The sequence below is a fragment of the Lampetra planeri genome, chromosome 10 (assembly GCF_965212315.1).
Source record: "Lampetra planeri chromosome 10, kcLamPlan1.2.h2, whole genome shotgun sequence".
NCBI classification, from domain to species: Eukaryota; Metazoa; Chordata; class Hyperoartia; order Petromyzontiformes; family Petromyzontidae; genus Lampetra; species Lampetra planeri.
Window position 1 is genome coordinate 2,179,801 of NC_136116.1, and position 26,122 is coordinate 2,205,922.

At 50.1% G+C, this 26,122-nt stretch overlaps 1 protein-coding gene across 3 annotated transcripts in view; it reads left to right on the forward strand.

Moving 5' to 3' along the window:
- Positions 1–26,122, forward strand: part of LOC144720824 (polypeptide N-acetylgalactosaminyltransferase 1) — a 69,033-nt gene that overhangs the window by 13,679 nt on the left and 29,232 nt on the right. The window contains exons 1-3 of one of the 3 annotated variants that reach the window (XM_078597894.1): positions 912–1,147; positions 1,304–1,468; positions 14,096–14,264. In XM_078597894.1, the coding sequence (XP_078454020.1) occupies positions 1,327–1,468; positions 14,096–14,264 (311 nt within the window). In that variant the 5' untranslated portion in view covers positions 912–1,147; positions 1,304–1,326. Of the gene's footprint in view, positions 1–911; positions 1,148–1,303; positions 1,469–14,095; positions 14,265–26,122 lie in introns of those variants that run through there. The other 2 variants (XM_078597893.1, XM_078597895.1) reach the window with 2 other exon arrangements.

Here is a 26,122-nt window from a genome sequence, read left to right on the forward strand (position 1 = left end):
ATGGTTTTCACAACTTACGAACACTCGCTCGTTTACCCAGGAAAGCCTCGCTGAGTCTCAAGACTTTATTTTAATGAGGGTCCTGCCAATTTTATTCACAGTAAGGGGGTTGATGTTCCCCGTAATCGCAATTGAGTCATTTTGCAGGTGAATTTTCAGCATTGGGATGTTTGGCCAACACTAATGACATTGTGTTGTCCTTCAGCTACGGGAGGGAACTGTAGAACTCAGAGGAAACCCACGCAGAAGAGGGGGAGAGAACATACACACACCACACAAGCTTCCCTGTCAGGAATCGAACCCAGGCACTTCTTGATGTGAGTCACGGGTGTTGCCACTGCACCGTCCTGCCGCCCATAGAATTCAGTGCCGTCTCCGCAAGACCCATGGGGCTGATGAGCTCAAGTTATTTTTCTTTTACATATCTTATTTATTCTTATTTTAAGTGTTTATTATTATTTTATTATCTACAATTTCACCGCAACAGGCGATAATGCATTGTGAAGATATACAGCACAGTTATAATTTTCTATCAAACTATTAAACAATTATTATTTTACCAGCTAGGGCCCACTGAGCTATATAGCTCTTTCAGAAGTGACCTGGCCACAAATGATAGTTCAACGAAGTGACTTGTGTGGAAATTTATAGCAGCCAAATACTATGAACGCATATTTATAAATGTGGAGGGAAAAACTGGAGAGAAAAATCCACGTCACCATGGGCAGAATATGCAAACTTCAAATATACAGGCATCGGGGTCGGGATTGAACTCACGACCTCCCGCATACCAGGCGAGGGAGTTAACATCTTGCCACCGTAGCACTCCATTATGTTTAAACCTCCACCCCTTCCCCCGCCTCCAACTCTTGTGGTCACACGAGCGGTGTTAACGACAGAGCTGGCGATTACATTTCCCGTTGTGCAGCTGCACCGCCACCGCACACGCGAGAATGCGTTTCAAGATAAAAAAAATATATCTGCCACATTTTGCTGCGTTTCCATCGGGCAGCGGCAGCAGCAACGGGCGACATAATTAGGCTGCACTCCAACAATGCCAAGAAAGTGCTTTGTCTGCGGAGGTCCACACACACTCCACTGTACCCCCCCCACCGACTATTTATAGACCGCCATGCGGCCGTCTAATGTGAGTCACAGCCGGTTGGCTGGCAAGGCCGTTTGAAAAGAGTCGTGCGGCAGTGTCGTGGTTTGCGTAGTGTCTCGTCTGCTTTTGGTCTGCGGCGGTGCTGATTCTCTGCCGGTGGCCGTGCTGGTGGTGGTTGTGCTGCTGCTGCTGCTGTAGGAGCGACTGACGCTGGGCAAGCCATGCGGCGCTTTGCCTACTGCAAGGTGGTGCTGGCCACATCGCTCGTGTGGGTGCTGCTCGACGGGTTCCTGCTGCTCTACTTCAGCGAGTGCAACAAGTGCGAGGACAAGCGCCACCGGGGCCTCCTGCCCGTCCTGAGCGGTGAGTGATGGCACCGGCAGGGTTGAGGTGTGCCAGAGGGGGAGCGGAGGCTGCGGCACCGACGCGAGCGATGACCGTAACTGTTTCTCCGCGTGATGTTCGGTACTTTTGTATGCAGGCCTTCCCATGCCGTGTCACGCCACGGGAGGTGGTTGACCGAACGTCACGCCCTGGTCAGTGCCGGTTGTTGGTGAAGGTCGGTGGCCCCAGGATCAGTTCTGATGACACCCGCCACTGATGTTAGCCATAGCCAGGAATCAAACCGCTCCACCCCATTTAAACATGTAATTCACTTTCCCGCCTGTCATCCAGCGGTGTGGCGTGGGTGGCATGGGCCCCTGTGAAAGGAATTAATTTGGGCCCCCTGTCCAATGTACTCATCTCTGCATAGCCCAGCACCTGGATCCCTCTTGCCTGTGGGCCCCAGTGCAGTTATACCGCCTGCGCACTCGATCACTCTACGTCCTTGTCATCTGTTACATATCGAGTTTATAAACAATCGTGACTTGAGAAAAGGGCCCTTAGAAATCTATGCGATCTGCCCAACCCGCACGTTTGTCTGGCTTGTGTCGTGGTGTTTGTTTTGACTGAACGTCCCGTTTAAACAATTCTATGCCTGTTCTCTGCAGCATCTTGGGATGCTGCTGTGTAATGAGATGCTAATGCGAATTTTTAATTCTGTTTTTAACTGTTATCATTATGAAGGGGGAAAAAAAATTTGCGCAGATATTGTTGAGTCTTAGTTTCACCACCACCACCATCATCATCATTAGCCACAATCTCTGCATTCATTGATGTATTTCGAGGTTAAACAATACAGCAACACCTTTTGGAAATTGGGCCCCGAAAAATTGCAGCTCACACGTTAATCGCAGAGCAGATGCGTCCTGAAGTTCTACATTGCCCTCATGCTAGGTACTAAAGAATGCGATTGAACCAAGCCGTTGGCTTCCTGTGGTGTGTGACGCCAAACCTGATAAATAACAGGCGAAGCCCTCTGCCGATCGCTAGTGTGTGTGTGTGTATACAAGTAAACTGTATATATGGGATATGTTAGATCATCTGTGAATAGGCTTTCCCCTTTTTTCTGGCAACAAAACAGCTGTGTTAAAATGTTAAAACACCAAACTGAAACCTTTAACAAGGAATCATGTCTGCATTAACCACAATACTTGTCGTCAGAATGCAAAATAGTCCACACCAGAGACAGCTTTCTTTGGAGCCTAGTCTCAAACGGTGTTAGACCAGAGGATTCCAAAAGGCGTGGGGATTGATGTGGACCAATCAGTTTCAAAGACAATGCATGTATTATGAGAGTGTTTTTTGTTTGCATTCTGACCACAAGAATTGTGGTTAATGCAGACATGATTCCTTGTAAAAGGTTTCAGTTTGGTGTTTTAGCATCTTAACACCTGTTTTGTTGCCAGCAAAAAGGGGAAAACCTATTATCATATTTTGGTACTGGCAAAGGACGTCCCATGATGTTAGATCACCTTTCAGGCACAATGCGTTCCTAGAGACCCCGTCATAAATCGGAACCAATATTCCAATAGATACTAACAGTAAAAACATAATTTGCCGATGTGTTTTTCCTCTTATCGGCCATATCTAACAGGGTGTAAAAGGTAAAGATCCACACAGAAACGCTTGGGAATAACGAAAGCTCCACGCCAAATTGCATCGGAAACCAGACCGACTCCGTTCAGATGTGTTTGGAGTCGTGTTGGTAAGATGCGTCACAAATCAAGTTTCTGCGTCGTAAATCGATCCACGGTGGCGTTATATGAACGCCGTAAAGCGGAGACCGCCTGTCTTTATTATCTTGATAACCAGGATCAAGCCCCATGAGAAGTGAAGTTTCTCTGCCGAGGGAGGAGATGGCGCAGTGCCCTTTATCCAAGAGAAGCCTCGCTTCGTCTCACGGTTGGGACGTTTGGCCAATTTGTTTGCGAATGTTGTGCTTCTGGAAGCAAAAGTGATCGACCCAGAAAATACATCTGTATTTAAGAGAATAATATTCAGGAATCCATATAAATAGGTCATTAACACATCTGCTATATTGACATGTAGCAGGACACAAGAGGAGTTGAGGTTGGCAGTGTTCCATCCAATATTTCCTTCTGAGGGTGTGCCTGATACGTCTGGCACGGCGTCTGGCACGGCGGCTCCCACGCTGTGACCTGGTCTTGATTCCGCACGAGTTTTAATGTTTTTCAAGCAATTTCGTTAAAATTGCCAAAACGAAATCTCTCCGAAGGTCGCTCGCCAACGCCGCCATAAATTACACCAGGCTCGGCATCGGCGCGTATCTTGGGCTGCGCCCCACGCATGATTTGCGAGTTTGCTGCCGGTAGGGCGGTCGCGGGGGCCTGCGGAGGCTTCGAGCGGGCTCCCGGCAGCCTACAGAGCCCCCGCGTTCTGCTCGCCGAAAGGCTTGGGTACATTTAGTTTTCCCCCAAGCCGCGTTGCTTGCTGTTGGCGATTACGCGTGCGCGTGCGTGCGACGCACCACGCCAGACGGAGACAGGTGTGATGGTGCCTAAAAGGTCTGGTTTGCGCGGTGCAAAGGTGGATGGGAGTGTAAATTGAAATTGCCACCTCCGCAATCCCCTGTGTTGCCTCAGCCTATCTGAAGCCCCTGCTGGTATATCTCAGGTGTCCTGCCATACTTTAAAGTAACGTCGCTGGGTACAAATTCAATGACCTTTGGCGAGATGGAGGTCACGGTGGTTATGGCACAATCTGTGTCGCGTTTCGCCCGTGCGAGTTGTTGCGTTTGGATGTTTAAAACTTCACTTCCAGCGTTTAGGCTCGAGGTGGGGCGACGATGTTTTTTTTTTCTAATTACTTAAGCAGAGAAGCCAGCTAAGTTTGAAATTAAAAGCAAAGTCAAATGATTGGAACCCCGCATGCACATGCAGCTAAGTGGCCTTGGGGCACTAATTCATGATTAGCGTGGAGGAAGCAGCGTTCATACCCAGCAGTGGTCGAGCACTCAAGGTAATGGCCATCACGGACGGCACGCGGCATTCGGCAATCACTCGATCCGTAAACAACAATCTTGCCCTCGCAGAGCCGGGATAAAAACACGCGGATATAATAGCGCCCGCTCGCGGTCTAGCACTTTTGCACCGCACTACGTACGCCTGTACAGCAGCCCTCTGCCAATCCACTGCTGGATGGGGTCGTCGTGTTAAACGGAATTGAAAATGTGCACCTGCCCGCTCTGGCAGTGTTCATATACGTACATTTATTTTTATTTTAAATTAAAACCTCCATTACAGTAATATTTTCACCACCGGTAAGGTGGAGTACGATCAAACATCCCCCCCCCCCCCCGTGATTGACAGGGCATTGGGGGAGGTCTTCATTCAATAGTGGATTGATGAAGGCCTGTAAATCATTATTATTGTTGTAATATACCACAGTGTATCCCCGGTAAGGGCAGTGACCTTAATATCAATTCTTCAATAAGATCGATCTTTCATAGAGCCCCATGGATTACTCTTATATTCGCAGGAATAACATGACGGTGGCACGCACCATTCACGGCAGACTCCTGTTTACCGCTAATTAAATGTCTTGGCTTCATGGTGTGCCGAAGGATCGTGTGGCTTCTCCCCCGCTCAGTGCTAAGTTGAGAGAATGGTGGAGTTACGACGCTCTGCACAGGGCTCCAGAGCTTCGGTTATGATGCAGGGAGAGAGGCAAACAAAAATCCTCTATAAACCATTATTTCTTCATTTTCGTTGTATGTTTTTTTCCCGCCCTTAATACATGCTGGCACAGCAGAGAAGGAGGCACGCCGAGTATATAAATGGTGCAGTCATTCCGAATGGATGTAATCTGTAGAACTGGGAATGTAAGCTTTACACTCTAGTGGCATTATTTAGGAAGGGGCCATTTCGGACGTCACTTTCTCATTAGATTTCCCATTGAACCAGGGGCAGGTGATGGGCGTTTTTTGTCCCAGGCTAATTTGGATGCTAATTGAATAATGGATGTAGCCCGAGCGTTTCATTTCTCCAGAGCTTCCAAAGATTACGCGCCTCGCGGAATGATTTAATGACACTATTCGGCGTTTTCAGTGCTGATGCGGTGATGTTCCTTTTTAGCCGTCGCGTTCGAAAGCATAAATTGCCGTGAAGTACGGCACGGAAGGCGCCGCCCTCCTCTCACTCGGCAGAGCTCGCGCTCACTCGCGCGGGAGAGACAGAACGAATCGGCAAAAATGCGACAGCCCTTCTGGGATGCCCGCCCGGTGGTTGTCTTTGGGAACGGATGTCCAAGCAAAATATGATGAACGCTTTCTATATGTTTCTGGGCCTGCGCAGAGACCTGTAAATCGATGGAACGTTTCCTATGAAAGTGGGGGGGGGGGCGTAGATGTGCGTGCTATTGTATGGCCGCATTACATTACGTTAATTTGGATTTCATTAACCTGCTCGAGTAATAATACAATTTAAGTAACACAACTCCTGACGTAAAGCATGACCGCTGCTGGCCCAGCATGCACGCTTGTCGCTTGGTTGACTCGGCGCAAACGCGGCGCGGGAGGAGATGAAACACGTCGTCTCCGTAGCTCTTACGATATCGCCAGGGGGCGAGTGTTTACAACGCGCGCGCGCACACATGTGCGCGAGCACGCGCACACACTCGTGCACACACATGCGTGCACACACACGCGTGCACACACACTCGTGCACACACACTCGTGCACACACACGCGTGCACACACACGCGTGCACACACACGCGTGCACACACACGCGTGCACACACACGCGTGCACACACACGCGTGCACACACACGCGTGCACACACACGCGTGCACACACACGCGTGCACACACACGCGTGCACACGCGCGCCTGTATGTGCACGCTCCGCGGCCCTTGCCACGACGAGAGGGCCCCGGCAATAAACACTCTCCGGCTAATCCCCCGCATTTTCCATGGACACAAATGCCTGCCAATTACGGAGTGGTTTATCGAGTGCAAGTGTGTGTCTTCCGGAGGGCGAAAGCGCGCGCACGTGCAGAAGGGTCTTGTCTTGTTTGTTTTGTCTGTATGACACGCTGAAGCAAAAGGTCGCCCAACGTTACGATCGCTCCTGAGGAAATCTCCATTCTCGAGTATATTAATGTGAGATGGAGAAAAATACGCCCGTGTTTAGCGGTCAGTGGCTTTGAAAAGAAAGTCAAGTGTGCACCTGTGGTGCACGTGTTTAGTATGAGAGTCGTGTTCTCAAATGTTGTCGCTCGCCCCCACCCCCAAACCCCCTCCCCGCCGCCAGGTTCCATTCCCACTAACGACCACCATCGGTGACGAATATTTGAAGCAGTCACGGACCTCCGCTAGGTCGACTCGGCCTCATATTATAAGTACCTTGTGCGGCGTGTAAACATTGCCACTTGAGAGACAGAGGCAGCCGGAGCGTGGTGCTGGCCACCCATTGCTTTGTGTGGCGTGTCGTCCTTCATAGCTGCTCACTAACAGCACTTGCTCCAACAGTCTGTTCAGGCTATACGGGCGATCTTTCTCTTTTTGTCTATTCATGTACACACACACATTGCAGAAGCGGTGGCAGAGTGGAAAGTGCGCTCCACTACGAAACCCGGCGACCCAAGTTCGATTTCCGCTCATGCCCGACACAAGTGACGAATGTTTGATCCGGTGCTGTGCCTCGCCTAGGTCAACTCAGCCTCAAAGGAGTAACTGGTGTGGCGTGTATACATCGACACTGTGGAGACGAAGGCGGCCGGGCGTGGTGCTAGCAACCCACCTCGTCTGCCATACCGGCCTTCATAGGCTCTGGCTAACAGCACTTGTCCTAACAGTCTTTGTCTTTGTGTACGTACTCCTATATCTAAAGCTGCTAGCTGCACTGGCTTCAATTAGCACGGTTGGCTACATACGGTACGAAAGAGGTTCAACATACATACATACAAGTTTTGCGTGTATTTCACAAGTTACGTTTATTGGCCACGATTTCCGCTAATTTCCGCGTGAATTAACGCACCTGACTTCTCGCGGCCACTAAGAAAACGCACGTAACCATCGTGAGCGCTCCAATGTGAACTCTCCTTGACGCCCCTGTAGTGGAATGAACGTGCGTTACACTCGCGTAATAAGATGACTCCGTCCCCGTGTTGCAATAAAATAAGCGTGTTGATGCAAGGTGTTACTTTAACAAGTGTGAGTGCGAGACCACTCTCTTTTAATATCATCCCATTTCACACTTCCCGGCACCACTGACGGAGCGTGCGCGACGAGAGTTGGCGACTCATCTCGGGAGACGGCACGTGTCACGTCGCACGTGCGCACAGGACACATGGCGGAGCGTTGACCCCCGCATGGCGCTCATAATTCCTTACATATATCACCGCTGTAGCGAACAATCGATAAATAGAAAAACAAAGGATTATTTTGGCTGTAGATTATCACAATCAATGGCAATTATCAAAGAGAGGGCCGGCTGCTGCGCTGCGGCGCGGAGTGAAGCGGAGTGAAGGCGGGTGAGTGACGATCCCTCGCTTGGCTGCCCCCTTCCCCCTCCGACGCTGCCCCCCTACCCCCGCCCCCCGGCCCGTAGCGACGGGGTCCCCGCGAGGATGACCCCGACCGCGGGAGCCACGCGGCACGCCGTGGGTTTCGGGGTCGCGCAGTCAAAGGTCGCGATCGCAGGCCTGGGAGTGCAGAATGTGTGCACGCAACCGTGGTTGCTCGGTAGTGAATTACATTTTTTAAAAGAAATATGATTAGGGTTAGGCTTTGCCGCTATTGACCTGTCTCACTGCGTAGGTGAAAGGGCAAAAGTCATTGTGCTGCCAGCAGCTGCGGCTGCGTTAGCAGTGGATCGTTACGTTCACATGCCGTACACATGCAGGCACACGCAACACATTGAGTCATCGTTTAGGCTTACGGACTGCAAGTTCAGTTGGCGAGCTCCTATGAAGACATGTATGCCACTTAAAAAGGTATGGCCAGCCCTGATGTTTTTGACACACCATGTACTCATTTAAGGCCGAGTTAACCTTGGGAAGACCCATGACATGTTAAAATATCACTTGGCACCGGCAATGTGTGGCGTGGCTGGTAAATTATCCCAGAGCTCACAGCTGTGCTCAATGCTAGAACCACCACTGACACAAATTTACATAAAAACAAAGACAATAGCTTTTGACAGAGTGTTGGGGCAATGTGCTTTTGACGAGCAGCTGCGAAAGCCGGGACGGCAAACTGGGTGGGTGGTCAACACCACACTCGGCCACCTTTGTCTCCCCGAGTGCTAATGTTTACATATCACTCCAAGTACTCGTTTAAGGCTGATTCGACCTGGAAGGGGGGGGGGTACTCAGGACTGGTTCAGATATTCGTCATTGATGTTGGCCATGAGTGGGAATCGAATTCATAGCGCAGTACGCTCACCACTGCAGCATCGCTCTCCAAAATACAGATAAACACGTAGAAATACACAGCACGTATTCATCACATATAGACCCATCATGCACGTTGTTTGCCATTTTATAACAGTGTGCGGCTACATTTTTTCCCACAAATAATTACAGTGCCGGTGAAATTAGTACGCTCACATTTGCATTTTTTCTCGACGTTCATTTTTTTTTTCCTTCCACTAATGACCTCACACGCAAATAATGAAGCTTTTGTTGAGTGCAGCAATTTCACCACGGGTAAACTATGACGAAAACAATCGGCACTTGTTCTCAGCCCGGGGTAAATGTTAAGGGTGCAAAAATGCGGCATCAATAACCCCGCAGCTTACGCGCGCATACTGCAGTGGTGCATGTACAGCACCACTCAACGATCAGGTGGAACTCACCAGGGAGGGACGCTTTGACCGGGCAGGTGGGAAATGGGGGGGGGTAGGTGAGCGTGAGGGGGGACAAGTGGGCATGATTGGGGGGGGGCGCGGGGGGGTGGGCAGGTGGATGCGAGGAGCGAGGGGTTACGGCAGGTTGCAGGTTGTGAGCTTTGAGGCCCTTGCCTGTGCTGTGTGGAGCAGGCTGGGGCAGGGTGGACAGATTGGACATCTGACGCTCCGCGCTGGATGTGAAATCGTTTTTATTTAATCCCTAAGAGCTTGCGGTGGGATTCTCGCCGCTTTTTGAAAATTGTTTCCCGATAAAGTTTTTTTCTTTTTTAAACGTCCTGAGCATAATTCCGCCAAGCGTAATCTCAGACAACAGATATAATCTTTATCTTTTTTTCCCTTCCTAATTCCGGTAATGGTTTGAGCAATTTAAATCTGTGTTTATATATTTGCAGTACATTTTTGTGTGATTAATATTTGCTCGCAATGTCCACACGGCACCAATTTGCGGAAGCGCTAATGCGGCATCTCCACCATCCCGCCGTGACACGCGGTGTTTGCCGTGCTAATTGCCTCGTCTTCCGAGTTCAGATCTCTCAAAGAGATCTCCAGCGATCTTATTGGTCGCGGAGAAAATTAATCAACCGCCGTGTTTGCCGTCACTTGTGTACACAACACACGGCCGTCAAAGTCGTCGGATATTCCACCCGGTGATTACTTTTCAACGCTTCCCCAACTAAGGTTGAGCGTGTGTCCGCATTAGCTCTGTTGCCCCGTGTGTGAATCTCACGAAGGTGATCCAGCGTGAAGGAAACTGACGCGAAGCCGAGTTACTTTGGAGCGTCCTAGCGACGCGAGGTGCCCCAGGGAAATGATGGGGTAGCCGGTGGCCGTCCCCAAACCAGGCCCAGGAGGGGCAAACGAGGGAGCTCTTGAAAACCGGCCTAATCGAGCGAACGGTTCGCCAGAACTTGGAGCCACCAACTCGAGCACGAACAACGCAGTTGTAAATATGCAGACGACGTTTTTCTACCTGGCATCTTTCATGCTTCGTTTGTTTCTCAGTCCACTTGTCCTGGTGAGGGTTGTGGCGACAGCATGTTGAGTAGTGGCGGTCCAGACCTCCCTTCCCTGGCGACAGACTCTAGCTCTTCCTGGGGGAATTCCCAGGTGTCCCCAGGCCAGCCGAGCGACATAGTCCCGCCAGCGTGTCCTGGGCCGGTCCCCGGGGTCTTCACCCAATCTTCCGTCCGGATAAATTTAATTCTTCCCGGACCAATTTCTCGACCACATCAATTCCATACACCCAGCCATCAAATTCACCATGGAAGTCGAAAATGATGGCAAGCTACCCTTTTTGGATGTCCTAATCAAAAGGAGACCTGATGGTTCAATGAGCCACTCTGTCTACAGGAAAACCACCCATACGGATGCTTATCTAAAACCGGATTCCCACCACCATCCATCCCAGAAGAATTCTCTCATCAAGACTCTATATCAAAGAGCCCAATGCATCTCTAACCATGAACACATTTCCAGTGAACTCAAACACGTACGCCAAGCTCTTAAGGCTAATGGTTACTCCGACTACACAATCCGCAAAGCCATCATTCCAACCATCAAGAAGGATCCTGTTGAGGAGCCTTTCAAGACCATCACCTTACCCTACATTGCTGGGGTCACAAAAAAGATCTCCAAAATCCTGATTAAACACAAGATCCAGGTCCGATTCAATACAGTACATAAAATCCGTGATCTGGTACCGTCTGTAAAAGATGTGGTTCCAGACATACAGTACCCTGGTGTCTACAAACTAAGTTGCCTCTGTGGTAGCAGTTACATTGGGGAAACCAAACGACATGTCTCGGACCGCATCCGTGAACATAAAGCTGACCTGAAACACGGTAGGACAAACACCTCAGCCGTGGCAGATCACTGTTACAACTCAGTGGGCTCACATGACATTGACTTCTCCAAGACAGAGGTTCTCTGCAAGCCATCTGGCTATCATGAGAGATTCGTTCATGAGGCGATCCACATATACAAACACAGAGACAATTTTAACCGAGAAGATGGATTCTGGCTTAGCAATCATTGGAAGGACGTAATAAACCATTTCGATACACATTAGGGTGGGTAGAATAATACATAGTGTTATGTTGAAATGTATAAGGTAATAGGGTGGTTTATAGTAATACAGTATATAATTTAATGTTGGGTTTATCTATGGCAGTATATAGTACGGTATATGCTCGTGTGATGTAAGAGAATAAAGTTTAGATGGAAGCATATTATATAATTTTTACGACGTAGAATTGTAATGTATTACTTGCTGTTATTAACTCAGCTTATTGTAGAGTATAGTAAGTATACTGATGGTGCTATGCAGTTTATACTTTAGTTTTTTATGTAGTTTATACTTTAGTTTTCTACGTGGTTGTTTAGTAACTGCAGCTACATATCAATAACATTCCTTTCCTTTGTTAATGCTACTCCCTGCACCCCCCCTTGGTGCTGTTGATCCTGCATAATGCATGGGCATAATATGATTTTGAAACCCCCCCCCGCCCACCTCCTACGCATTTTCCATGAATATGCTAAATTCCTCTTCATATGCACATTCTTTTTTGTTAAGGCGCTCTTCCACCTCCAACCCAGTTTATATATAAGCTCCTAGCTTGGTAGTGTCTCATTCTTCACCTGAAGACGGCTGCTTGCGTTGTAGCCGAAACGTCGTGAGAATTATTTCATTTTATTATGTTTTATTTTTATTATTTTATTACTTCCCTTCTACGTGACTTTACCGAAAGAACCAAGAATATGAATCCCTGCAGTCACGAAAGCTTTAAATCGAAATCTTCCCGGAGTGTTTACAGATTGAATGCGTAGGCATGTTTTTTTTCCGTGTTGTAGTTTGTATGTGAACGTGAAGGCAAGTTGGGATGGAAGTGCTCGCAAGAGGCGCGTCCGATTTGCATTGCGGCCAGTAGCCAGATACACGAATCGGTTTGCGAATGAACATCATGAACTTCGCGAAAAACATGCAGCCACATTGCCGCTAGAAACACAACTTCCTCAATATCGCCGCAATGCCTTCGTCCCTCGTTGCATGCCACCCGCCAGTCGTCTGTGCAGCTCGCAGTTTGTTCGTTCAGTTGGTCACCGACACGCTCCGCGTTGATAATTGTTTTTTTACCCTTCTATCTGGCAACAAAACTGACACCTTTTTTTATAAGGAGTCATGTTTGCATAGACCACAATACCTGCAGTCATAATGCAAACAAAAAACATAACTCTGATAATGTATGCACTGTCCTTGAAGTTGATTGGTCTACACCCGAGACAGCTTTCCTTAGAGTCTAGTCTCACATGGGTTGGACCAGATGACGGCAAAAGGCGCACAACTCAAAGACAATGCACCATCAGAGTATGAGAGCTCGGGGTAAGCATTTACACCATTGTCACCTCATTTGCCAGTAAAAAATATGATAATTGTTTTTACCCTTCTATCTGGCAACAAAACTGACACCTTGTTTAAAATCCTTTATATTCAGTTCACTTGCTTGCTTGCTTGCGCGCTTACGACCGTGCAAATCTTTCGGTCGTTTTTTAACCCACTTCCCGTGATCCAATCGAGCTGACATTTTGCACACAGACTCGTTGTGCGTGACAATTTATTTTCGTGAAAAATGTTTTCCAAAATGTTACACTTTTTAGGAAAAAAAAAATTATATTTAATTACCAATTGCTTAATGGTGGCAGGCAATCATCTGACCCATAGGTGGCAGCCATCTCAAGCCAGAGGACGAGAGGACTCTAGCCGCCACGCATATAAAGGATTTATAGTGAAAAACTTTGTTTTTACGGGTTAATTTTTATAAGGAGTCATGTTTGCATAGACCACAATACCTGCAGTCATAATGCAAACAAAAAACATAACTCTGATAATGTATGCACTGCTCCGCGTTGTACGCTAACCGGAGCGTGGCGGCGACCACCTATGACGGCCAACTTCAACGTGAAGTGATAAAATCTAGCGTTGACGTGGAGCGCATTCTGCCGTTCGTGCGAAGTGGGGGGTGTCCTGCCTTTTAGAAAGCGATATTGAAAGCACGCACAGATGTTATTAATCACGTGATTATGTTTAATTACTCACGTGCCCAGCGAATGTATTCTGTTACGAAATTTTATTTACAGCTCTTTGTCGGTGCACCGCTGGATGATAGACCCCTCGTGCTGTGTCGGTCATGGAGGGTTATTTTTTGACCATCCTATCTGCACCTCCAATGAGCACGGTTGGCTACAACATACATACATACATATTTCACCATTCCGGTTACTGTGGGTTTATGTATGTATGCTGAACTCCTTTCGCACCGTACATAGCCAACCGGAGGTGCATGAGCGGGAATCGATCTCGTGTCTCTTGATGAAGGGGAGTGCCGAGGACAGGTTCAGGTGTCTGGTTGGTGGAGAGCAATGCGCTAACCAACGCGCCACCGCTCCACCCATATTTGTGACACAGTTCTGCCTTGCCAACGGGGTGGGTGGGGGAGACTCCGAGGAGAGCTCGTGGTGACAGCGGCTCGAAAGATGGAACGCTCGACACGCCGCCGGACCCGCGAGGCCACTCGCAAGCGTCGTCGTCGTTGTCGTCCTTCTTACCGAGCGACGTGCGCCGTCGCCATCGCCGGCTCGGCTGCTCGCTATCGCGCGCCGCTAAAACCGCGCGCCGGGGTGCGCGCTCGTTTTGTGACGGCGGTGCGTCCCCCCCCCGCGTGTCTCCTGTCGTCCCAGGTGTGATCTCGAGGGCACGCGAGGGCCCCGGCGAGATGGGGAAGCCGGTGGTCATCCCCAAGGCGCAGGAGGAGCGGATGAGGGAGCTCTTTAAAATCAATCAGTTCAACGTCATGGCGAGCGACCGCATCGCGCTCAACCGCTCCCTGCCCGACGTGCGGCTCGAAGGGTGAGTGGCCCGCTCGCGCACGGCACGTGGCTCGCGGACGGGCATACAAATAAATAAGTAGATGTACACGTGACTAGCGGAACATTCGAGTAATAAAAAAAGAAACAAATCGAATGAACACAACAAACAAAACAAAAGTAGATTGGTTGCAGACAAATGCATGATTGCCAAGGAAAACCCAGAGGCCCTTTGATAATGGACAACCTCCCCATGAGAGAGCCAGGCCATATAAAACAACTGCTGATTCGGCCAGATCGGGAATGATGTTTTGTTTTGTGTTGCCGATCGCTCGCCGGCGCTTGTCCCGCGCTCTGCGGGTGCTGCTGCCTCGGCACGGCTGGGCTCGTGGGGACATAGGCAGTGGGAAGTGATCGCTGCTGTGAAATGAGGGTCCTGACCCAGGGTGCCGAGAATGACGGCTGTTAAGATTCCGGCATCGCGCGCCTTTTAACTCCTTCCGTGGAGTGTGATCCGCCGCATTTTGCTTACATATATTTGTGGTCCTCTTTTAACGTAAGATGCAGCCCACAAAATAGAAACTGCCTATGTTGTATTTCGATTTAAAGCTTTCGTGACTGCAGGGATTCATATTCTTGGTTCTTTCGGTAAAGTCACCTTCTACGTGACTTTACCGAAAGAACCAAGAATATGCCTACGTTGTGTGTGTGCGAGTGTGCGTCCCAGGCTCCCCCAAACGAGTCCATCACTGTCAGTCGTGCCTCTGTGGCACTTTGACATCACCAGGCGACGATAAAGATCGGGGTACCAGAATCACTTTTGGCAACGGCAAAGAGAGGGAGGACTGGTCTGACAGCATTGAGGACCCAGAGGGACTTTCAGGCATCTTCCTGCAGGGCCCAGTGGAAAGGTTGAGGAAGACAGAGGTTGGCCAAGGTCCTGGATCACAGTCGACCCCGGAAGGTGGAGAGAGTCGATTGGCCAAAGCATGACCGGCGTGCCACATGACCCTTCCAGTAAAGGGGATGGTGACGATGACGACAACGGGTGACGTCACTGTGATGTCTGCCCCCGCACGTTGAAATCTCGTCGCCAACGCGGCGATGTCGCTCGCGTGCCATGGTGAGGCACGCCCTGACCCCCTCGTTTTCTATCGCGAAACTCCAAGCTCTTTGTGGGACAGCGAGGGACATGCAGCCTAGCAACGCGTCCACAGGATGGGAGCGAGAGCTGTGTGCGTGTTCATTCGTGCATTTATTTGTTGAGGGCCCGCGTCTTCCTGTAACCCCTCTTCCGTATATCGCTGTTCACCTCCTACCCTCTTGTGTGGGGAGTGGCCCTCAATTCGGGCTCTAAATGTTGGGCAAATGTCGCGACGTGCACGGCTAACGGGGTGAGCTCGTGGCGGCGAGCGAAGGCTGCCCGGTGTTTGTCCAGGTGTCGGTAGCGTCAGCCGACGACTCGGGTCTACGTGGGGTTATCTCGGCGCACCTCTCATGCCCGGCTGCGCTGGTCCTGGCTGTCTTGACGCGCTGTACAGGTTTGTGTGTACGTCAGTCCTAGTGGGCACTGAAGCATGCACAGGAATGTAGCGTGCCGTTTAAATGGCTTTTGAGCCTGATCCTCCAACATGAACGTTGAGAGGGACTTCTGTTTAGTAATCATCGGCAGCAAGAACATCTTTGTCAGCAATTAAATCATAATTATCATCAACAGCAGCAGCAGCAGCAGCAGCATTGAAATGATTATCAACAGCAGCAACAGCAGCAGCATCATCATCGTTGTCAATATCATCATAATCGCAATCATCATCAGCATCACCAGCAGTGGCATTCTCATCGTAATCATAATTGCCATTTTTCTTGGTTCTTTCGGTAAAGTCACGTAGAAGGGAACTAATAAAATAATACAAATAAAAAATAAAATTTAATTCTCACGACGTTTCGGCCACAACGCAAGCAGCCGTCCTGCTTGCGTTGTGGCCGAAACGTCGTGAGAATTTTATTTTATTATGTTTCATTTTTATTATTTCCCTTCTACGTGACTTTACCGAAAGAACCAAGAATATGAATCCCTGCAGTCACGAAAGCTTTAAATCGAAAAATAATTGCCATTATTATCAACATCATTATGACAAGCAGCAACACATCATCATCGTCATCATAACCACAACCGCCGTCGTCAACATTACCACAACCATCATCGCCACGATCGCGATCGTTCTTACACGAGCCAGTCTCCAGCACCTCGGTTATGATTTAATGACGGCTTCCTTTACGCTGGAACAATAGCCTGATGTCTCAACACCGCTGCATCTCGCTCGCAACGCGTTCCCACATCGCCTCTGCACGTTGGCAAGATAAATAATTCACGCCGCACTGTTTTGTGAAGCTGGTGAGCACGCAGGCGTTTAACGTAAGCCGATGACGCCCGCCCGTTTTATCCCCCAAGTAAGCGGCACGGCGTGTGATGCTCGTGGTCGCTCAGATCAGGCTGAGCCTCTTGGTGTTCCTCGCAAAGCCGTTTTTCAAGGCTTGGACGATGAGGCGGCAGCCCGTAAGGACCTCGTCGTGTATACCAATGCGGGTATTCAAATCAGTTTTGATATCCGTTTGACCCAGTCCGCCTCTGCGCACGATGCAATGTTTTGCTCGTCCCAGATGGGTTTATTTAATCCATCTCGTTCAATTTAGGAGACTGACTGATGATGTTATCGTGAAATCGGCTCACGTGTGCAAGTGTTAGTGGCGGCGGATTACGAGGGACTTCATCCAGCAGTAGATTGATTGTGGCTGATGATGTCCAATTATGCCTTTCAGGTCAATGAAATAAGATAGATTTTTAAAAAACGCAAACCTTTATATTGGAGCAGGTAAGCACCTACAAAGACAAGAGGTTTAAATCTCAAGGGAGACTCGCATTTTAATAAAAAAAACGCGTTCCGTACTGGGAAAAGTCAACAGCGGTCGCGTTTGTACAGCGGATTCATTTCGGGAGAGAGAACGAGAGAGAGAATGACAGAGAGAACGAGAGAGAGAGAATGAGAGACAGAGAATGACAGAGAGAACGAAAGAACGAGAGACAGAATGACAGAGAGAGAACGAAAGAACGAGAGAGAGAGAGAGAAAACGAGAGATAGAGAATGACAGTGAGAAAAAAAAAGAGAGAGAACGAGAGACAAAGAATGACAGAGAGAGAACGAGAGAGGGAACCCTCGTCTGCTTGGGCTCTTGTGTGGCTCGACGTCTTCACGGTCCCTCTCGCTATCCCGACGGAGAGGCCGAAGTCTGCGATGGGGCACGTGCACCCCCCCCCCACCCCGGCTGGCTCAGGAACCGCCCCGGCGGGATGCTGAGCGGTGTGTGGCTCGTTCGAGCGGCAGCGGCGGCTCCCGCGGTTGTTTGACGGCCCCCCCCCCCCCCACGTGATCCCCCCCACGTTTCAAATCGCTGGCCGAGCGTGCGTCTTGGACGTCGACGTGGGCGCTTGCGGAGAGCCTGCAGGCGCATGGTGGGCATCTGCAGGAACTGGCGCCACTGCCACCGGTTCCTCAGGTATACCCCGAATGGTACTTTTATCCGTTACAGAAGAAGAAGGAAAAATCGCGCTCGCACGTGGGCAGGCGGCATTCCCCCCCCCTCCCCACGCTGGGCCCCCTCCCCGCTTCATCGCGCCGTGTCGTTTGGGACCGTCCGCCTAATTGCGTTGAGAATGCTTCACGCAGGGTAATTAAATGGGTAGATGATTGTTATAATTGCGTCCTGGATTGCGGCACGTGCCGGGTGATTAATTGAAAAAACTAAAGATCCGAAAATTCTGTTTGGATGTTAATTTTCCCCCAAAGGTCCTGCCTTTAAATGAAAAATGAGTTTGCATTAGCGCTCAAAACGTGGTGGATATCTTATTTCTCCGAAGGCTTCTGGCGAACGTCAAAGAAGCGGCAAACGTGCGAAGTGAATGTTACTAGATCCTCCGCCGCTGCCACCGCTGCCGCAGCTGGGCGGCGCCCCGCTTGAGTCCGTTAAGATGCTGCACCGTAGCCGGTAACAAATACGCTTGTTTGTGCATGCGTGCGGGTAGTGTCGCGGGTAGTGTAGTGGTTAGCGCGCTGCGCTACAAACCCGGCGACCCAGGTTCGATTCCCGCTCACGGCCACCAATATCATTGGTGACGATTATCTGAACCAGTTCTGGGCATCCCCTAGGTCGACTTGGCCTCAAATGAGTCCCCGGTGCGATGTGTAAACATCGCGAGACAAAGACGCTCAGGCGTGGTGCTGGCCACCCCACACCCTCGTGTGACGTTCCGGCCTTCATAGGTGCTACTCGCTAACAGCACTTGCCCCAACAGTCTGTTCAAGGCTATGCGGGGGTCTTTGTCTCTTTGTGTAACGCACCGGCATGATGTCACGCGAGATTGGGCTGAGGGTGGGGAGGCCATTGATGACGTCATACACGCTAGGGTGTTTGGTGGAGTATAGACGTCACGCCAGATTGGGGTGAGGTGGTGAGGAGAGAGCGGTGACCTCACGAGACGCAGGGGTGATGATGAGAGGGGGGGTGTTGATGACATCACGTGACACGGGTGAGGCGCGGATCTGAGGGCGCGATGACGTCAAGAGACGTGGCAGAGGTGATGACAAGGGGTTTATGACGTCATGCGCGATATGGGTGAGGCGGGGAGAGGTGGTGAATAGTAATTAATGTTCGGCATTTAGATACATACACGATAAATCAATATGTTCGTGTGAAATCATCAAGTTCATTAATTCATCGCCATCCTTTGTCCGCGAAAGTCCTGCGGGTTTCTGCACTTAGCAAGCTTGGCAGCCTCTGGAACATTTTGACTCTGAATGTCAACGTTAATTAGCACTTCGCCGAGAAGAGGCAGCGAACGTGTTTTTAGTTTTTGGTGAGCCATCTTTAAGGTAATTGCCCCCCATGCATTTCAGCGTTTGGCTTCGGCTCTTGTTCGGAGTCTAGTTTAATAAGGCTTCGGCGTAGCGATCGACCACGCTGCGTGTCTATAAAGCACTTCTTGTCGGACGCTTGTGTGTTTATATACGGCCTGTGCCGTAGGTATCGCGCAGTGTTTTCCCACCACCCCACTACGAGCGTGTTCAATAATCCCTCACAGCTGCCACAACTTTTTCATGCCAAGATGAGAGATCCGTGCCAGTATTGATGTGTTTCAGTTTAGCATGTAGGAGGCTTTTGCGGCCAATATCGTCCATAATATAAGAATTGTTGGATTAGATCGTGAAAATATAAATGTGTTGTTAAACCCACCACCACCCAACAGCCAACTCGTAAGGTTTTCACGAAAACAGAACGTGCCAATTCATTACTAGTACAGCACACCGGTGTGTTGGAGAGCAAATCCTCAACATTTACAATCACACCGACATACATTGTAAATGTTGTGGATTATATTTACGTGACAAACCTTACTAATTAGCTGTGTCAGGTGGTGGCGGCTTTAACGACACATTTATATATTAACGCGAGCTAACCCCAAAAAACCCATATTACGGATTGATGTATTTGTCAGCATACGATTTTCAAATCCCTTTCCCGACAAACAACGGAGCCGCACACACAGCCTTGCTTTCTCCCAGCAGAGCTCCCGCGCCGTGGTGGCGGCAGTCACAGCGCTCCGTGTTTCACGGTCCGCGAGCGTGCTCCGGTAATTCCTAGCCGCCCACACGAAGTCGCCGCACCTCGACAGATTCACCTCAAACGTCTTTTAAGCGGCGTCCTTTAGAGCCTTGCCATGGCTGGCTACCTACCGGCCGTGTGCCGTCAGCTGTGGGTTGTGGACAACAACGACGAATAAAAAGGGCACACTGCTGGACTACAGGCACAGCTGCGATCTAATTCCGAGACACTAATCCTCATCGTTACCGAGCACCAAATCGCCAAACCTAAATGGCTCTATCGCACACACACTGGTCCTGCCATGTGGCGTGTGCTGAGCACTCTGTATTGGGGTCACCAGCGCGATTGTGCTGGTCGTGCTCAAGCCAAAGTCAGCGTTTCCGGTGCTTAGTGGCGGTGTTGGTACCGGCGTGGGGAGCGGCGGCTCAGTGAACCCGGCCAACCGAGTTCGATTCCCGCTCACGACGAATGACAGTGGCGAATATATATTGAACCAGTTCCTGGGCCCCTCCCGATGGTCGACTCGCCTGGTGTGGTGTGAAAACATCGCCACTGGGGAGACAAAGGCGGCCGGGGTGGTGTGTAAATATCACGACTGCAAATGACTCACTTGGGATTACACAGTAAAAAAAAAATGACACTCTTTTTTTTTACTGTCACCGAAAGGGAGAGAAGCATTTCGACATTTCAGCCGACTCATTTCTTCTGTCTGAAAATATTCCCTGTTAAGCATGTCATGGGGATAGCAGTGGTACAACGGTGTGTGCACTGCGCTGTTAAACCTGGTGACCCGAGTTCGATTCCCGGCCACGGTTAACATCAATGCTGAGTGATCTCTGAAACGGTCCCCCCGCTGTTACCAATCCACGCTAACCAGCGTGGTGAAGTATGGTTAAACAACCCTTAAGATCGACACGACACAGGGTTACGTCTTCACCCAGCACAGGATTGACAAAAGGGTCTTACTTATTCTTGATTCATGATTATAATGAACGAAGGTGACCTGGCCGTAGGAATGTGGAATTTCCATCTCTGGCACTGTGAGCGCCGATGGATCCGAGCGTTGCCGCATCGCTCGTAGCATTTAGCCGGGGCGGCAACTGTCCTCTCTACCGTCCTCTCCGTGACCGTTATCTCCAACCTTCATCGCCACGCGCATCTTTTATTCATGGCCGGTCTAGCGCGGCTGGCACAAAAGGGGCCGCGGCGCGTCGGCGGGGACTGCGGTGCGCCGGCCGGGACGGCGCCGCGGCCCTCGCCGAGCACGTGGCTTGCCCGCGGACCGCCCGCGGGCAAGAGCGGTGCTAAGCCAAGCAGGAGACAGAGACGTCGATGGTGCTTGTGTCAATAAGGCAGACAAATGACCCTGCCGCCGTGTAATAAAAAATCAATGGCCGCAATAAATATGGCATTTGATTTTCCCCTTGGCCTGCCTTGACGAAGCCATCCCACCCCCCACCCAGATGTGTGCCTGCCCGGCACGGTGAGAATGATACATCCCTCACGCCGTGAGGGAATATTGTGTGGAACAAACCGGGTTTATCGTTGTTGTCGGGGTTTTAACTAAAAATTGAGTTCATATAATATAAAAAATTATTTTAACTTAAATGCCCGCAAGAGTGAAGCTCAGTTATTGTTCACGCTTGCAACGGCAGTGGAAAGTTTCCGGATAAATTAAGGCCATTAAAAGGAAACTGCGGTGGTCTTTTTTGCACGGCTAAAGATGTATTGAAGGCTTTTAAAAAATATATATATAAACCGGTCGGCTCATTTGTGTGCTGTGGATGATCGTGGCGCCGTTAATGTGATTGTGACCTGTCCTTAAAAGCCGAATCTGCGGCTCCATTATGATGTGCGCGGATGTAATCAGTGTGTAGCCCAATGTGAAGAGACTAATTCACGGCAAGCTGTGCGCCCCCCTTGTCAACAGTTTCGCAGCGGATTTGCAGTGCACATTAGAATTCTGGTCAAGGATCAGCCATTCGAAATTAAGAAAAGATGCTTTATTAGTAAGCTGTAACACTTTGAGGGTTGCTGACATTTGTGTGAAGATTATTTTAAATTAACCAGATACCGGGTGCTAATTGTAAACCGTAATGAAATTGTAATTGTGCGGACCTGCAGAGCTCGCGCTCTGGAAAGGAGAAAGCCATAATTCCCGTCGGGCAAGTAGTTGCATTATTTACATAGCCATTAAGAATTATCGGCTTCCTTATCATTCAGCCGTTCATCCACTCCAAGTTGCTCGTTGTGAGAGGTGTGGCTCTGAGGGTAGTACATTCACCGCTGACATTTTCAGGTCATTTTGAGCCGAGCTGCTGACAAGAGCCGGTAACGCTTGTAATGCGCCGGTTTATGTGATTGAAGTTAAATTGTAAAGGGTAGGAAAATGGTATTGCTTAGAATATGTGCGGTGAAGGCGGTGGCGGTGTTGTAAAGTCATACCCTTGGGAGAAACCACTTGGATTCGGTAACGGCGAGGGGGTGAACCGCACACATCGATGAGCCGGCTCTCCCCGCCGCTCTCACCCGCGACACGCAATGGACTGCCCCGTGAACGCGGCTAGCCTGCGAGCTGTGGGCGTCGCTCCACCATCCGCGGGGCTGCACGCGCGCGCCGCACGTTTAACATTCGCTCTCACTTTTCAATCTTGATTTTTAGATTAGGAACGTATCAAAGTAAAAACCGCAATCATCGCGCCTCCCCGCGGTCCATCTTTTCATATTTAGTTCTTGACTCATCTTCTCTTGTTCGAAATGAAAATTAAACGGCACGGCTGTGACACCTGGTGTGTCTCGCCTGGAAGGAGAGAGGGCGGTGTGCGCCGGCCGAGCGAGCAAGCGGCTCCACTCCCTGCACTTGCGCCCACTTTTTTATTAAACACCGGGTTTTCTTTTCAGCCGCATTTCACGGGTGAAAAACAAGACTGGAAATTAAAAATCCCGCAAGTGTGACTGAAGTTATGTGCGAATTTAAATTGAAGGTTTTTTTTTTTCTTTTTCTTTACTCTTACTAATGCGAAGGTTGCTCGATACCGAATGTAAATGCGATGTATTAAGAGTTAAATGAGCGTCGCTGCTGCGCCTGCTGGGCCCGGCAGACACGACGGCGCGCGCCGCGGAGAGGCGGCGTGCTGGCTCCAGAAGCCGTCCGTGCCACCTGTCGTCACCTTCTCACAACCACTCACTACCACTCACTACCACTCACTACCACTCACTACCACTCACTACCACTCAACAACCACTCACTACCACTCACTACCACTCACTACCACTCACTCCCACTCACAACCACTCACTACCAGACACTACCACTCACAACCACTCACAACCACTCACTACCACTAACAACCACTCACAACCACTCACTACCACTCACTACCACTAACAACCACTCACAACCACTCACAACCACTCACTACCACTCACTCCCACTCACAACCACTCACAACCACTCACTACCACTCACTACCACTCACTACCACTCACTACCACTAACAACCACTCACTACCACTCACTACCACTCACAACCACTCACTACCACTCACAACCACTCACTACCACTCACTACCACTCACTACCACTCACTACCACTAACAACCACTCACTACCACTCACAACCACTCACTACCACTCACTACCACTCACAACCACTCACTACCACTCACTACCACTCTTACAAAAACAATACTATTTTACTTCATTCATTTTATTTTACCAGGTAAGGGCCACTTAGCTATATAGCTGCCTGGCTGTCAAAAATGATAGCTCAACGAAGTGGCTTATCGCGTGGAAATGTACAGCAGCCAAATACTCTAAACGCATGTTCATTCTAAATGTGGAGGGAAAAACCGGAGGACCCGGAAAAAATGTCATGCGACCATGGAGAGAACATGCAAACTATAAATATACAGGCATCAGTGTCGGGATCAAACCCTCGACCAGGCGAGGTAGTTAACATCTCACCACCGTGGCGCCCTTACAACCACTAACAACCGCTCCTAACCAATCAACACCACTCACCCTTACAGTCTCGTAACTGATTTAAATTTCATCTGGGACCTCTCCTCCACACCGGTAGAGAGCTGCCATCATCTTTAAGTTTTTTTTATAAGTTAGCCATTTCCGTATTTGTTTGCCGTTTGGGAAAAGTGTGATGGAGTGGTGGCGCAGCAGTTGGGGCACTGGACTCTAAATCGAGTGGCTTGAGTATCGATTGCCGGCCTCGGCTAACGCCGGTGATGATCACTATCAGAACCATTCCTGGATGTGCTCTCTTCTCCAACCTGCCATGACCAGTGTGGTGAAGTATGGTCAAACATCTCCTATAAACAAAGGGTTGTAAGTGATTGTATGGGTGAAGGTGACCCGACTGATCCTCATAGCAGCCTGGCCATTACTCTCATCTCACCTGCATTGGTGCAGCCTCACCTCATCAGAACTCCCAAACAGACTATTTTCTTCTCTAAAAGTACATAAGAAATTGTTATTTTCTCTCCAAACAACAGAGTAATGGTGAAAATAACTCCCTGACATGGTCTGTGTTCTCGGCAGACATCAAATTTGATTTAAATTAAGTCTGGGAATCGCAAGGTTCCAAGATCGATATCAAACTGAAAAACTCAATATCGTATCTAAGTTCATCGATCTGGGTTTTATCCGGAGGTCCCATCATTGAAATTCATTACCGGCCGCGGGGACGCCCGTGAGCTGATTGCAAACGCCGCGTTTCCCGTTAACAACTGGGCCAGGTAATCACCGAACCCCACGGTTTGCTCACATTGGAGCATTATCAACGGTGAATTTAATGTCAACTGTTTTCGGAAAGAACGTGAGTGTTTTTGGTTATGAATTGACCGCAGTACACGAACGCAGCGCCATGGCCATTTAATTTTTTTTTCTCGTTCGGCAATTTTGCTCACTTACATTGCGGTTGACCTTTTGACAGAGGTGGGGGGGAGCGGCGGCACAGCGGTTGGCGCACCGCGCCACGAACCCAGCAACATTTTTTCAACTCCTGAGTGATGATATCTGAACAGATCCTGATGCCCCCTAAACCACTGCCCCACCCCCCTCCCTACCGCCATGACCAACCCTGCATTGAAAAGCGCAGGTGAAATATGGTCAAACAACCCCCACGGGCCACCACGACGTGAAGGGGTCTTCATGCAGCCGTGGAATTACGTTTGCAACGTCTGAAACCTCTAACGTCTGTAACCTGTGTAATATCTGTAACATTTGTAAGGTCCACAACATCCGTAACGTCTATAAAGTCTCTAACGTCCGTAACCTCTGCAATGTTCATAATGTCTGTCACCTCTTTAAGGTCCAACATACGTAACCTCTGTAACGTCCGTAACCTCTGTACCGTTTGCAACGTCTGTGACGTCTCTAACGTCCGTAACCTCTGTAACGTCAGTAACGTCCGTAACGTGTGGCATTGTGGGGGTCGCCGGCGCGGCTTTGTTCACAGCGTTAACGGCCGGACGTTTCCGTCCACGCGCCGACATTAAAGGCGGCCGTGGACAACCTTGAGCTCGGCAGGAGACGAGGGACGGGCTCCCTCCTTTCTTCTGTCAGCCTCGGGGACTCTCCGACCGTTTGCTCCGGCGGGTGGGCCGCGCCGTGCGTGTCGGAAAAAAAAAACGACTACCGCAGGATTGCGTCGTTGCGCGAGGGTTCCGGCTTCGCTTCCGTAACGCGATGTCGTCCGCGCCGTGTGACCGAAATGCGGGCCGCCGCACGTCCACCGCATGCGCGTGGTTGTTCTCCCGCTTCCCGAGCGACGCGGTGTTTTCGTTCATTTATAATTCACGAGCAATAACACGCCGAACGTTATAGCACGAGACACCGAAGTGGAAAAAGGAAAGAGAAACAAAAAAACCTCACAAGCCGCCCGCCCCCGATGGTGGCTAACGCTGCTGAAGTCGGTGCGGGGAGCGTCTCGACGCTTCAGGGTCCGGCGGGAAAACACCTGCGCAGAGGCGAAGCGAACGAGACCTCTCGGATCCACACGTCACGATCCAGCCGGGGCCCCTCGACTGGCAGATGTCACGGCACCTAATGAGCTGGCTCAGGGTCACGGTGTGCGTGCGTGCGTGCGTGCGCGCGTGCGTGCGTATGTGCGTGCGTGCGTGCCGGGAGCGCGGCTAATTGGGTTCTCTCGGCCTTCCCCGGAGCCGTGCCACGCGTGGCGGGGCCGCGCCTGTCGCCGCCGAAACGCGACGCCGGCTGGCACGTGC